This window comes from Oryza glaberrima, chromosome 9 (assembly GCF_000147395.1).
Source record: "Oryza glaberrima chromosome 9, OglaRS2, whole genome shotgun sequence".
NCBI classification, from domain to species: domain Eukaryota; kingdom Viridiplantae; phylum Streptophyta; class Magnoliopsida; order Poales; family Poaceae; genus Oryza; species Oryza glaberrima.
The window spans coordinates 20,518,307-20,531,682 of NC_068334.1; the positions used below are offsets into that span (position 1 = coordinate 20,518,307).

General features: G+C 50.2%; 1 protein-coding gene across 1 annotated transcript; it reads right to left on the reverse strand.

The window, feature by feature from the left end:
- LOC127783966 (G-type lectin S-receptor-like serine/threonine-protein kinase SD1-13) lies at positions 1-3,982 on the reverse strand. Its single transcript, XM_052311131.1, has 7 exons — positions 2,503-3,982; positions 1,824-1,921; positions 1,521-1,720; positions 1,113-1,320; positions 793-1,030; positions 548-698; positions 1-438 (listed from the first exon to the last, which is right to left on the reverse strand). The coding sequence occupies exons 1-7, from the start codon at positions 3,843-3,845 to the stop codon at positions 124-126; spliced, it is 2,553 nt and encodes an 850-aa protein (XP_052167091.1). The 5' UTR covers positions 3,846-3,982; the 3' UTR covers positions 1-123.
- Positions 3,983-13,376: the final 9,394 nt, after the last annotated feature.

Here is a 13,376-nt window from a genome sequence, read left to right on the forward strand (position 1 = left end):
CACATGAAGATATAACCAAAACACCTCGCCCCATCAAATTTTCTTGGATAGGTTTAGAGCTCATCTAGTTGAGTTGATCACCTTAAGCCTTATAATATCACTCTTAACAAACAATATTGTTTCTCATCGTCCCTCTAGATCTGTGAGAGTCACGGTGTTGTTAGAATTCTGAGCGCCCTGGCTACCATTTCTTCCTTGCTCTACTTCATTGTTGTTCCTTTGTGCAAAATAAGCCGGTCTATTTGGAGCTGGGAGTGACTTGCTTCCTTTCTCCAAGATGAGCACAACATCTGACATGAGTGGCCTGTCATTGAGATTCTCCTGAACACACAGGAGTGCCACATGGATGCAAAGAATGACTTCATCCAGTAAGCAGTTTCCAGTGATAGTTGAGTCTATCATAATCTCTGCCTTCCCTTCATTCCATAGATTCCATGCCTGCATCCATCAGATTTACAGCTCAGGTGTATAAGTGATCACAAATTCATAAAATGGATCTTTGGATCTTTGTATAAGTGATTGCAAAATCATAAAATGGAATGCTTACATAGACTGGAAGATTTGGGGAGTCCTCAATGAGATCAATAGAGCTTATCTTAGAACCGCTTACTATCTCTAGAAGTAAAATGCCGAAGCTGTAGACATCGGACTTCATTGAAAAGATACCCCCCATGGCATATTCAGGAGCCATATAGCCACTAATTGAATCATACAACTTCAAATAGTTAGTCCACACATAGAATTTAAAAAAAAGGCTAATTAATTTGTGCAAATGGTTTGGACAATACTCACTATGTTCCAACAACTCGTTTAGTGACTTCCTTTTGCTGGTTGTTGCCGAAAATCCTTGCCATACCAAAATCTGAAATCTTCGGGTTCATCTCTGCATCCAGCAAAATGTTGCTTGCCTTAAGATCTCTATGGATAATTGTTAATCTTGAATCTTGATGGAGGTAAAGAAGTCCTCGGGCAATCCCTTTGACGATCTTGAACCGTGTAGACCAGTCCAACACTGATTTTATTTTACCCTCTACAAATAAGCAACACTATTGATTAACATCCACTATTTTGTGTAGTACTTCAGCAACTTGTGGTGTGGTAGTAGAACATACTGAAAAGAGAAGCATCCAAGCTCTTGTTGGGCATATACTCATAAATCAGCAACTTTTCATCTCCTTCGATGCTGCAACCGACAAGTCGAACAAGGTTTCTGTGCTGTAGTTTGGCAATTAGGACTACCTCATTTCTGAACTCCACTATTCCTTGTTCAGACCAACTGCTAAGTCTTTTGACTGCAACTTCCCGGCCATCTAACACTCCCTTCAGAAATATAAAAGAAACATCATCACTGAATACAGTCACATGTTGTATTTTGAATGATTTTCTTCTTCTTTTTTTTGAGAAATTTACATCACACCGTAAACTTTGGGTGTTTGTTCATCTGAAAGTTCAGGAGGATCAGCTTGACTCTGCATTTTCTTTCTTCAGAAATTATCTAGACCAGGGTATGAATCAGTTACCTTGTAAACTTTGCCAAAACCTCCTTTTCCAATCAAAGATGCTTCAGAAAAGTTGTCTGTTGCAACTAGGATCTTGTCATATTCAACAAATGGAAACTCAAGATCTTTGGCTGGGATTTCCTGCCCAAGTTCATCAGAAATGCTCAAAACTCGCAAGGCCCGCCTCTTGTTATTCTCCCCATATTTTTTCTTGATAATTTCTTCATTCACGAAGAAAAAAAGGCAGGGTATTAATGCATTGAACATGTATCACCTTTCCCATGGGCCTAAAGTACTAAACTTCATGAAAATAAATATGTGTACCTTTGATCTTGGGAGCACATATTAAAATGCATATGGGTATAAGAACACTTGCTAAAACTATTGGAAGTGCAAATCTCAGTGCACTTGTCCTTGGCTTCCTACCTGCAAAGTAAGAACCTTGATTAATTTGCATCAAGCTAACTAGTGTTTGAAATACTTTTGCAAAGCATATATAATTCCACTCTATATATGAAATTGTGATCAGTTTTTTCTTCTTATAGAGTTTTTTATAAAAATATTTACAGAGGATCAGTAGTACTGTTGAGACAAGGCTGCAGAACAAAATCCCAAACAAATGATGATAAAGGTGTAGCGGTGTGTGTCTTTCGTGTAATCTTAAAATAAAAAAAATCCAAACACCAGGTACATATCAGGGTTTTAAATCTCCAGCTATAGTTGCCTCTATCTCCGACAATAACTTGTCTGAGAAGAGTTTTACTCCATCCGTTTCATATTATAATACTTTCTAGCATTACTCACATTTATATAGATATTAATGAATTTATACACATATATGTCTAGATTCATTAACACATATATGAATGTGGAGAATGTTAGAAAGTCTTATAATATGAAACGGAGGTAATAGCTATTTGCTCTCATATACAATTAACCGCTATAGCTCCATTTAGCTGCTATGCCTTATCCCGCTATTTTAAACACTGGTGCGTACATATACATACCTGCACCTGCAAGCCGGAGGTAGAGCGTCTCACCAAAGTCACCCCATGTCCCGACCACCTTCTCCATGTCCACCAAGTCGCCGCCCCAAACCAAACACCTCGTCGCATCCCTCGTGGAGCTCCCGGTGAGGTTGGCGTAGGCGTACGCCACGCAGGAGCAGTTCCGGCGGCACTCCGCCGCGCACTCGTCGTAGCTCCGGTTGCCCACGTGCAGGTACCAGTCGGGCAGCTTCAGGTTCGCCACCGCCACGAACCCGTCGCCGCACCGCACCGCCTCCCTCCGGCGGCACCCGAGCGTGAACTCGCCGCGGCTCCAGCCGGCGGCGCTCGCCGGCTCGAACCCCGGGAGGCAGTAGCACGTCGAGGCGGTGGCCGTGACGTCGCCGCAGTAGCCGAACGGGCCGCAGGAGCCGAACACGCTGCACGCGCGGGTGGGGTACTTGGCGAGCGTGGCCCACGACGACGTCTCGTTGCTCCAGCTCTGCAGGCGGAGGTCGCCGGCGTAGCCCAGCGTGTACTGCATCGGCGGCGCGCCGTCGGACAGTGTGAACGCGGCGTAGATCTCCTCGTCGGTGGACACGACGGCGGTGTAGATCGCCGACCTGCCGCCCTTCTGGTAGTTGCTGTCCACCATGTAGCCCTTCCATGGGTTGGTGCGCCAGTACACGCGCGAGCCTTTCCAGATGACCACCTGCAGCGGCCGGTCCGGGTCGCCGCCGAAGGAGAAGTTCCCCGGCGACGGGTCGGTGGCGCCCTTCCATGAGACCAGCCGCACGCCGCCGCGCGTCCGGTAGGTGACGCCGATCTTCATGCCGGGCAGGAACGCGTTGCCGGGGTGCTCGAACGTCTCCCACAAGGCGGTGCCGTCCGGCAGCCGGAGCACGAGGTTGCCGGAGTTCGCGAGCACCGCCACAGCACCGACTCCTCCTCCCGATGACGCCGACGAGTTCACGCCGGCGGTGACGTTAGTCTTCCAAAGGACGCGGCCGGTGGCGCCATCGGACAAGACCAGGTTGCCGTCTCTAGCAACGGCGAGCGTGGAGGCCGGGGAGGAAGGATGGTCGGCGATGGGCGCCGCCTGGTCGGCGACCCACACGACGGTGAGCTTGGGGATGTTGTTGTACCATATTCCGAGGTAAAGTCCCGACGAGGTAGCATTAGTGGAGTTGGACGACGGCGAAAAGAAGCCCATGGCGAAGGCGCCGCCGTCGGAGACGAGGGTTGCGCCGGGAGACAGCGTCTTGCCGATGGCAAGCCGGTCATCGGAGGCGCACAGTGACGGCCATGAAATCAAGAAGACGAAGGCGATGCAAGTGGAAGCTGAAGCTGGCCAATCCATTGATGATGAGCTGACCTGACTTGCACTTTGCAGTTGTGCCTCAACTTGTGGAGATGGAGCTAACTTGACCCTTACAGTGTGCAAGTGTTCATGCAGATTGGAGAGGATTCAGAAATTTGTAAGTTGCAGAAGATTTAGAAATTTGTAAGTTGCAGGTGACTAGCTTTCTGTATCATATCAACGCTACATTTCAGGATTCATGTGGCAGGTGAAATGAAGTTGGGGGTTCACTGTACCAGCCAAGAAGGGACAGATGTATACTTAACCACCAAAGAACCCAGCTTGTGCAGTAGTGGTTCTTAATACAGTAATATCGAGTATTGGCAAATGGCAAGTAGCTAAACAGAGTAATGCCAAAATCAACAAGTAGTAAGATAAGATTAATTCCACACGTTTCAGTGAGATACTGACAACTAATGAGACAATGATTGAACTCTTAGAGTAAAGTCAACTAACTTACTAACCTTTCCAATTAAGCTGCAACAGTCTAGCTTCTGTATCATATTAATGCTACATTTTCGGACTCATTTGGCTGGTGAGATGAAATTGGGGCGTACCGGCCAGAGATGTGACAGGTATTAACGTATAATGGTATTTGCTTCTCTTCGAGTGGAACGATTCAAACAATGGTCACCTTGTAATTTCTGTTTGGAAAATGCGTTTATGTGCTCCTGTATTTGATATAACAGTAGTGGTGCTTCATATTTTTGTCGCCATATTGAGCACTAATTAGTAATTACTCGCTCTCTCCATGTAACGCACGTAACACAGCTAACTCACATCGGGGTGTTATGCATTACCTGTGATATAGTACCAGTCCCAGGATACACTAGCTGGTACACACATAATAAATGTGGAATCAAAGTACACTACTTTATTACATCACTGGGTAGTAGTCCTTACATAAGATGCCATCATGGACAGGCCCATAGATGAGCAACACAACATTACAGAAAACCATAAAAGCGACGGCGCAGAAGCGAACAGCGCGGAGCACTAAGCGACTAAGCAACTATGCACTAGGCGAAGAACCTAGGCATCTATCTTATTCCACAGGCGAGGCTTGGGACTAGGCACGAAACATCTAGAAGTCTTCATACTCGGCTTGCTCCTGGAGATACTCATCGGCGGTCGGGTCGACGTCTTCATCTTCATACTCTATATATTATTATAAGGGGCAAGGGTGAGTACTTAACGTACTCAACAAGCCAGGGGAAAGAATGACATGTTTGGCTTAAACAAGGAGGCTAAGGTTTTATTTGCGAAAGCTGCCTTTTTGGCAAAGTGATTTATTTCACAAAACTCCTAATGAGTGAATCAAGTTTTAGTTATCGGGAGGAGGCTCATGCCTCGACCCATTCCACAAGTTGCTTTGCAACAACTTATCATGATTAACGAACAACAATTAATTTGTTTCCTCTATTAGCTTCTTCTCACAACAACACATAGTCCACACAGATATCTCAGCACAACAACGCCATCATCATGGCCCTAACAACACCTCGGTGTCGGACGACACCCCAGGTCACACAGACCCGTTCCTAACCACCCAGGTTAGCCGTCTGCCACACAGGCGGACTCTGGTAACGTTACCCTTCCCAGTAACCACTTCTTCACAAACATTTGTCAAACAAATCTACGCTATGAGAAACACCTTACACTCGCCCTTGATCGTGGGCACGGCTGTTCGAACAGTTCATTAATCTCTGCAGAGGTTGCACGCCTTACCCACACGACACGAAACTGACATCGTTTACCCGTCGGCAATGAAAGTTCGTGATAAGGCCTTTCCAAAGCTAACCCATGAAAATCGCATACCACCTAGTTGGGCTAAGATCCATAACCGAGTATCAGGCAATGACAGCCGTCATCCACTCAAGAAATACCGAGGATGCCTCCTACTCCTACTGGTACCACGCCACAATAAAGGCAAAAGGACACCCATGATGGGCAATAAATGTGTAACACTTCGTCTCCTCATCCTCGGCATTCCACAACCATTGGCACACCAACTCCCATGTGAAAACAATTTACTCAGCCAGAGGCATCCCATAAATACCCGTGTGGTCGCACTGTAACGTGTTTGGATGGATTTCCCAAAGGAATCGGTCCTTAACGATAATACGTAGCCAAACCACAAAGGCATGACTCCGCATCATCACCACTTTCACAACACATTTTATTTCACAACTCCTCGGTACAACGTACCGGATTTTCAAACATGAATTTGGAATAACCCAAGTTTCCCACACGGCAACAACGTAAGCATGGCTAAGCTAAACTACCTCAGTAATCGTATAATGATACCGGCACAAATATTTGTGGAGCTATCAATGGTATGGAAACATCAACCTATGTAATATAAGTGCGACTACTGGGTTGGTCTGTCAGTTGTATAAACAATCCGAGGCCTAAATATGTTAATCATGTGAACTAAACAATGCATCTTTGCAAACAACATATCATTGCAAATATAGGGGCAATTTGATCAAAGAGGCTTGCCTTGCACAGGGTTGGGGTCTTCTCCTTCGAAAGCGGCGTCCGGAGTTTCGTCGAACTCGGGCTCTAAACACGAAAAACAAAACTAAATAAGAAAAGGCAATAAAACTAGCTCAAATGTCACACCCCAATCTGGCACCGCCGTACAACGGCACCTGACAGGAGCGTGTCGTAGGAATAACGGCGCGAACCGCTTCCTACGAAACCGCGATCTCGGTACCAGTCCCAGGACATAGTGCTGGTACCCACGGTGACAAATATGAATCATTGCAAATCCTTAAAATAAATAGAGGACTTATTTACCTTAACTTAGATTGCAGCTCAGAACAGCCCGAGAATGCAACCGACGACACGGACGAGGAAACACCAACAACAGCAGCAGCAGCGGAACCAACGGACTAACACCCAACACCACAGGCGACGGCTGGGAACCAGGACGAAACCCTAATCTTCACTTCACTTCATCTTCACTTCAAGGCGGAGGAACTATATATATTTATATAGAGCAAGGGTGAGTACTTTCGTACTCAGCAAGTCACAGGAACTTAGGTGTTTAATGCAAGCTTGGAAGAGGGGCAAGGTTGTTTTGCAAATCCTTTGTTTGAAATCATTTTTGAAATCACTAAGTGATTTCTTTCTTTTTAAGTTTGGGCTGAAAAGAGACTTGCGTCTCAATTCGACTTAAGAGATGCTTTTCAACAACTCAAATGGTAATGTACCGACCTCCCGGGTCAGATCATTACTTATCGGCTCCCAGAGCCATTTCACTTGATTAGGCGGCTCCCAGAGCCTTTTTCATTTTCTCGGACTACCAGAGTCCAGCTGCCTATCAGCACAACATTCCGCTTCCACTCGGGAAGCCTAGTCTATGATGCCTGAAGACATCCCGAATCACACAGATTCGTTTCTGACCACTCAGGTCATCCATCTGCCACATAGGCTGATTCTGGTTACAATTCCCACACCGCAATATCTTTTCACAAAGCACAAGCAAACAAATCTACGCAACGGGAACCACCTTACATCCGCCCATGACCGTGGGCACGGCTGTTCGAACAGTTAGTTAACCTCTGCAGAGGGGTACACTTTACCCACAAGATACGAACTTATTCCGAACACCCGTCGGTATCGGAGGTTCGCAACAAAGCCTTTCCCAAGCCGACCCAGGGTTACCTCATGCCACATAGAAGGATCAAATCCTCACATAAATATAGGCCATTTTAGTTTTCACAAATCAAACTCCAACAACCTCGATCGGTAATCTGGCAAGTTTCATGTTCTTGCCTTACCAGGAACCCGGTTTGGCTCCAACCGACCCCGCCCCGGCGTTCCCAACTATTGGCATGCGAGGTTTCCCCGAACCGACTAGTTACTTAGCCAGGGTGTCTCATTCCACCTTGTGGTTGCACTTTGTTATGCTTGATGAGTTTCCCACAGGAATCGGTCCTTATATGCGAATACGGGACAGCGCCACGCAGGCACCACCCCCGCATCGCGAGTTTTCACAATTCATTTTATTTTTAAACACACCGACACCACATGTCGGGTTTTCAAGGCTTCTCAAACCCATTTCCCAATTTTTCGACAATCAACGGTGTATGTGGGATATTTGGTATACGCGCTCAGAGAGCACGGATACCGAAGTATCACAAGGGTGGAGCGACAAGGAATCAGGGTAGTACAACCTACAGGTAAATAGTGCGACTATTGGGTAGGTCCGTCGGTTTGGCAGGCAAACCGAGGCCAAGCAATAAGTGTGTGATTCTAATAATGCAAGTTGCAAACAAAATAATAATGATTTTCCAATTATAGGAGCAATTGATCAAAGGGTGACTTGCCTTGCTCAAGGTCTTCACGAAGCTTCACGATTCTTCGAGAAAACCCGCGATCGACGAAAATCCGGCAACCGCAACTATACGCAAACAATCAAAAACCTAAACAAAAGACCAAAGGAAAGATCCTATTTAGACTAAATAATAGTGCCATTAAATAGATCTCAATTTTACGAAATTACTGGAAGTTGAACGGAGTCAATCGGAGCTACGGATTGTCAGATATGAATTTTTGGAAGCTCGAATGGGATTTTCCGGACAAGGAAATGATTTATCGGACTTTTCCGGAATACGAGAAATGGTTTATGGAATTTATAGAAATAATATTCACAAGAATATTATTGACAGTCACTGACGAGTGGGGCCAAGGGTGTACCGTTCAAGGAGGGGATTTAAATGGACTTTGTTCTTGGGGGATGGACACTCGGCTTGGAAAGAGGGAGGAACAATAGACTTCGTTTGTTTTAATAGGCTGAGGAGGGGGGGTCGGCCGATGGGCCAAGCCCACGAGCCAGAGGAGAGAGGGGGGTGGCTGACTGGGCAGGGGTGGACTCGGTCAAGCGGCCGAGCGGCTGAGGTGGCGTCCACGTGGACAGCCACGGCGGCAAGGCGAGACGGGAGGAGGAGGCGCGCCCGGAGATCGGACGGCCGACGACGCGCGAGGCGTTCCGGCGAGCGGCGGCGAACCGGAGCGAGCGGCGGGCACCGGAAGCGAGAGGGGGCCAAGGGGGTTCCATCCACCGGCTCGGATGTGGGAGGGGAGGCGTGACGGCGGCCGGCGACGGCGGCCGTGCGGCGGCGGGATGGGTGGCACGGCGTGGGCGCGGCCGACGAGGCGGGCGGCCGCGGCGGCGAGCCGGGGAGGTTCGAGGGGGCCCGGGGATGGTGGCGGCGCAAGGAATCGTCGGGCGGGGGACCGACGGCGGCGGATTGCGGCGGCGGCCATCGCCGGCGGAGAAAAGGGGAAAAAAAAATTCGTCGGGGCAACGGGAGTCCAATTCACCGGGGAAGGAGCTTCTACACGGCTCCGGGAACTCGTTTCAAGCGACGGGCGGCGACGAGCTAGCCTAGGGAGTCATGGCGACGGTGAGCGACCTCCGGGGCAGGGCAAGGCGGCCGGCGAGCTATGGCGAACGGCGACGGGCGCGGCGCGGCGTCTAAGCGCGAGAGCACGAGGGTGACGGCACTGCGTTCATCGAGACGAAGAACACGGTGGGGAGCTCACCGACGAGAGGGGTGCGGCGTTGGCGGCGCGGATGGAGTCGCGGCGAGACGAAGGGAGGGAGAGGTGGCGCCCGGAGCTCCTCGTCACGCGTCCACGCACGCACCGGCTCCCTCGGTGCTCGGCGACAGACGGCGACGGCAAGGACAGCGGGAAGGCAACAATGGCGCGGTGAAGGCGAGGGAAAAACGAGAGGGATATGGGGAGGAGGCTCGGGCTTTATAGGCGCGGGGGATGTCGGTTTGGGGAGGGAGGAAACCGACCTCGTGGGCGGTCAAGGATGCAAGGGCGGCGAGCTGGCGGTCGTCGACGCGTGCAGCCAAGGCGGCGGCAGGTGATGACGCCGGCGGTGTCGGGCAAAAGTGGAAAAGGAGGGGAAAAAGGGAGCTAAAAGGAGGGGAAAAGGGAGCTCTTCTCTTTGCCGAGTTGGGGAGGGAGAGGGATGGGAGCGGGAGCTCGGCCTCACGGTTTTCGCAGGACACGCGTGGAGCGGCTCGGGCACGCGCTGCAGAGCTCGCGGCAGGCAGCGGGGCCGAGCGGCAGCGCGGCGCAGGCGCTGACGGTGGCGGCGACCGGGCGGTCGGCCACGACCGGCGCGTGCGCGGGAACCAAAGGCGGTGGCGGGTTCAAATGGCGGCGACGGTGAGAGAAGAGGGAGAACGAGCGAGAGAGAGAGGGAGAGAGGGAGAGAGCGGCGCTCTCTCTCTCGACTCGATCGCGTGCAACGCAGGTGCGAGGGGAGAGGAAGGCTGGGAGGGGAGAGGTGGGCTGGACTGAGAGGGGGAGATGGGCCGGGGAGGAAGAGTCGGCCCACTGAGCCTGAGGGAGGCAAAATAGACTTCTGCAGAGGAATTGAATTGGAGAGAATTGGAGTTTGGATTTGGATTCAAATTCGATATTCGAACTCGAGGGTTCAGGGAGGAATCAAGGAAGGCTCAAGATAGGGTTTGGTATTTTTCGGAATTGGGAGCGAGTGTTTAGCGAGGATTCAAAGGATGCGATTGAATTTCGGAATTTGATTTGGAGACTTGAATCGGAAGAGGAATTTGAGGTGGAGGATTTTGATTTCGATGAGAGGGAACAACGGGATTTGAATTGAGATCCTTGGCACAACTTAGACTCGCACACAAAGAACGAAATTTTCGCATATAGGATTTTGCCGAATTAGTTTTTAACGTCTCACGAGAAGCGGAGCGTTACATCAAATCAGAGAAACAATGGTGCCACTGTGTAGATCTCAATTTTAGAAAAATTTAGGAACTTGAACGGGGTCAATCGGAGTTACGGTTGAATTTCTATGGATTTTCAAAGGATAAATTGGTTTTCTGGAATTTATTTATTGGACGGCAAGGGAATATTCCGTTGGAATATTCCGCTAGGCTAACAGCAAAGGGAGGGGGCCCACCTGTCAGCGATGCATGGGGAAAAAGGGACTGGGGCCTGGCCGTCAGTGACTTGGGAGGAAAAGGAGGCGCTGGGCCCGGCTTGGCAGAGGCTTGAGGAGGCCTGCTTCTTCCTCCTCTCGCTCTTTTGCTCGGCTCGGCCTGGGACAGCGATGCGTCGTGGCGATGGGGCGCGGCGAGGCGACCGGCGGCTGAGGGAGGGCGGCGGCGAATTCCGGCGAGGCTCCGCCGGCGACGGCGGCGCCGGGAGAATAGCACGGCGGCTCTAGCTGGCAGCAACAGAGAGCAAAACGAGAGAAAGAGAGAGGAGAGAGAGATGGGTTGGGATGGTGATAGTGTGTGGAGAAGGAGCTCGGGCTGCTTCCCCTTTTATAGGCGAGCGACGCGGTGGCGAGCTGGCGGTCTAGGCGCGGCATTCCGGGGGTAGTTGGCTAGCAGCTAGGGCGGGATTCTGGGGCGGAGAGGATGGCGACGCGACGGAGTGGCGTCATGCACCGGTGGCAATGCGACGGCGAAACGACGGCGACGCGACACGAAGTGACGCGCGGAGAGCGGGAACGGCCGCGAGACGGGGGTGACGCACGGCCGACGACGGCTATGGCCGGGATTTGGGGCGGTAGGGCTAGAGAGGGGTGACGCGAGCGACGGTGGCGACTCGACGCGAGAGAGAGGGAGAGACGCGGCTCGGCGGCTTCCCGGGAGGAGACAGACGACAAGACGACGAGGCGACGGCGAAGGGACGCGCGTCCGCGGGAGCTCGGGATGGGACGGCGCGGCGTCAGCGGTGGTGGCGACGCGACATGGCGATGGAACGGGGATGACGAGGGGTGGCGTGGCGGCCGTTATCCGTTGGCGTCGACGCGACGGCGACGGGATGGCGAATCGATGGATGGAATGGACGGCGACGGGACGGGGGTGACGCGGGGCGACATGGCTCCGTGTCTTCCGGAGAGGGCGCGGCGGTTTTTCGTGGAGTTTGGCGCGATGCGGCTTTGGCGCGGCGTGCGGGGCGGCGCTACGTGGCCCTGGAACGTTGCGGGGCGCACGGGAGGGTGGTATGGTGCAACGCGGCACGGGAACGAGGGCGGAACGGTGCGGCACTTGGGCGAGACATTTTGTCGAACACCTGGCGTTCATGCTTGTGGCTGGTCTGGGGAAGAAGACGATGAGCAGTGAGGGGCTGGGCTGGGCTGGCGCAGGAAGAAGGCTGTGGGCCGGCCTGCTTAGGGGGAGCTGAAGAGAGGAGGGATGGAGGGGAGTTGGGCCTGGGAGAGAAAAGAGAGAAGGAGGCCCAATTCGAACAGTGAGCTTTCACAATTTTCAAGAGATTTGTAGAGTTTGAATTTTGAGGAGATTTCAATGGATTTGAATTTGAATTTGACCTAGGGTATCACAGGTATTTGAAGGAAATTTCTAGGAGAGGATTAAGATCTAATTTGGCACAAAAACAACAAGATCCAAATTTAACTCCAAATTTTAAATGACAAACTTTTTAAATAAATACAAAATAAAATACGGGTGCTACACTCCATCAAACAGATTTAAATCCTATCAACGAATCTAGATAAAGCAATGTTTAGATTTGTAGTCATAAGTTAATTTATTTTTGAACGGAAGGTGTATTAAACTAAGGGTCCCATCGATTGCCTAAAATCAAACCACAAGTCGTATCAGCTTATTAGTGATAAAAACAAATTTATATGTAAAACTTTTAAATTTGTGTTTGTAACAACTTAAAACCTAATGATAAATATCAATTTTGTTAAAAATATCATAAAGTCAACTTCAAAATTAATTTTTAATTTTAACTTATTCTTTTGGCAACCGATGGGCTCTAATTTGTCACGTTTCAGTACCGATTATGATCTTTAAGAGTAATGTACGGTCAATTTTTTTCTCTATCCCGGAGCAGGTCAGATTGTATTTTCTTTTATAGGTTCTTTCTGTATTTTTGGTTAAAAACAAATAAAAAATTTCAGTAGAATGATTGCTTCTGTTCTGCTAAAATACAAGCCAAGGGAGAGAGGCTGAGACAAAAATATAGAATGTTAGTAGGGTGTATCTGAAAATATCCACTTGATGCCTACTATCAATCTGGGCCGTTAGTACCTTGATCTAACGGTACGTGACCACATTTCAAGCCGCCGCTGCCGGCGCTCGGCGCCGCCGCGTCGTCACTGTTCCGGCTCGTCGCCGCGCGCGCGCGGGGCTCTCCCTTGCTCTGCCACTCTACTGCCATGGGCGACCACTTCCTCTTCCATCCCCCCTTGTCCTTCTGCATGGCCTGGCCTGGACTGGACCTGGGAGTTGCTGGTGGCGCCGCCGATACGGCGCCTCCTACGTGTTCGACGGAATGCCCAAGCCGTTTCACCCCTGCTGCTGCTGCATCTACCTGATCCATCGTACCATTAATTAGCCCGGTCAGTGGGAAGTGGGAACGGGAAAAGAGCACCTGCGCTGTTTAAAGGTTTGGAGGTTTGGGAATGGAGCTTGCCGATGTAGCTGGTGGAGAAGAAGCTAAGCCAAGGTGATGGATTGTGGTCTCATTACCCTGCCATCGAGCGTGTGAAAACTG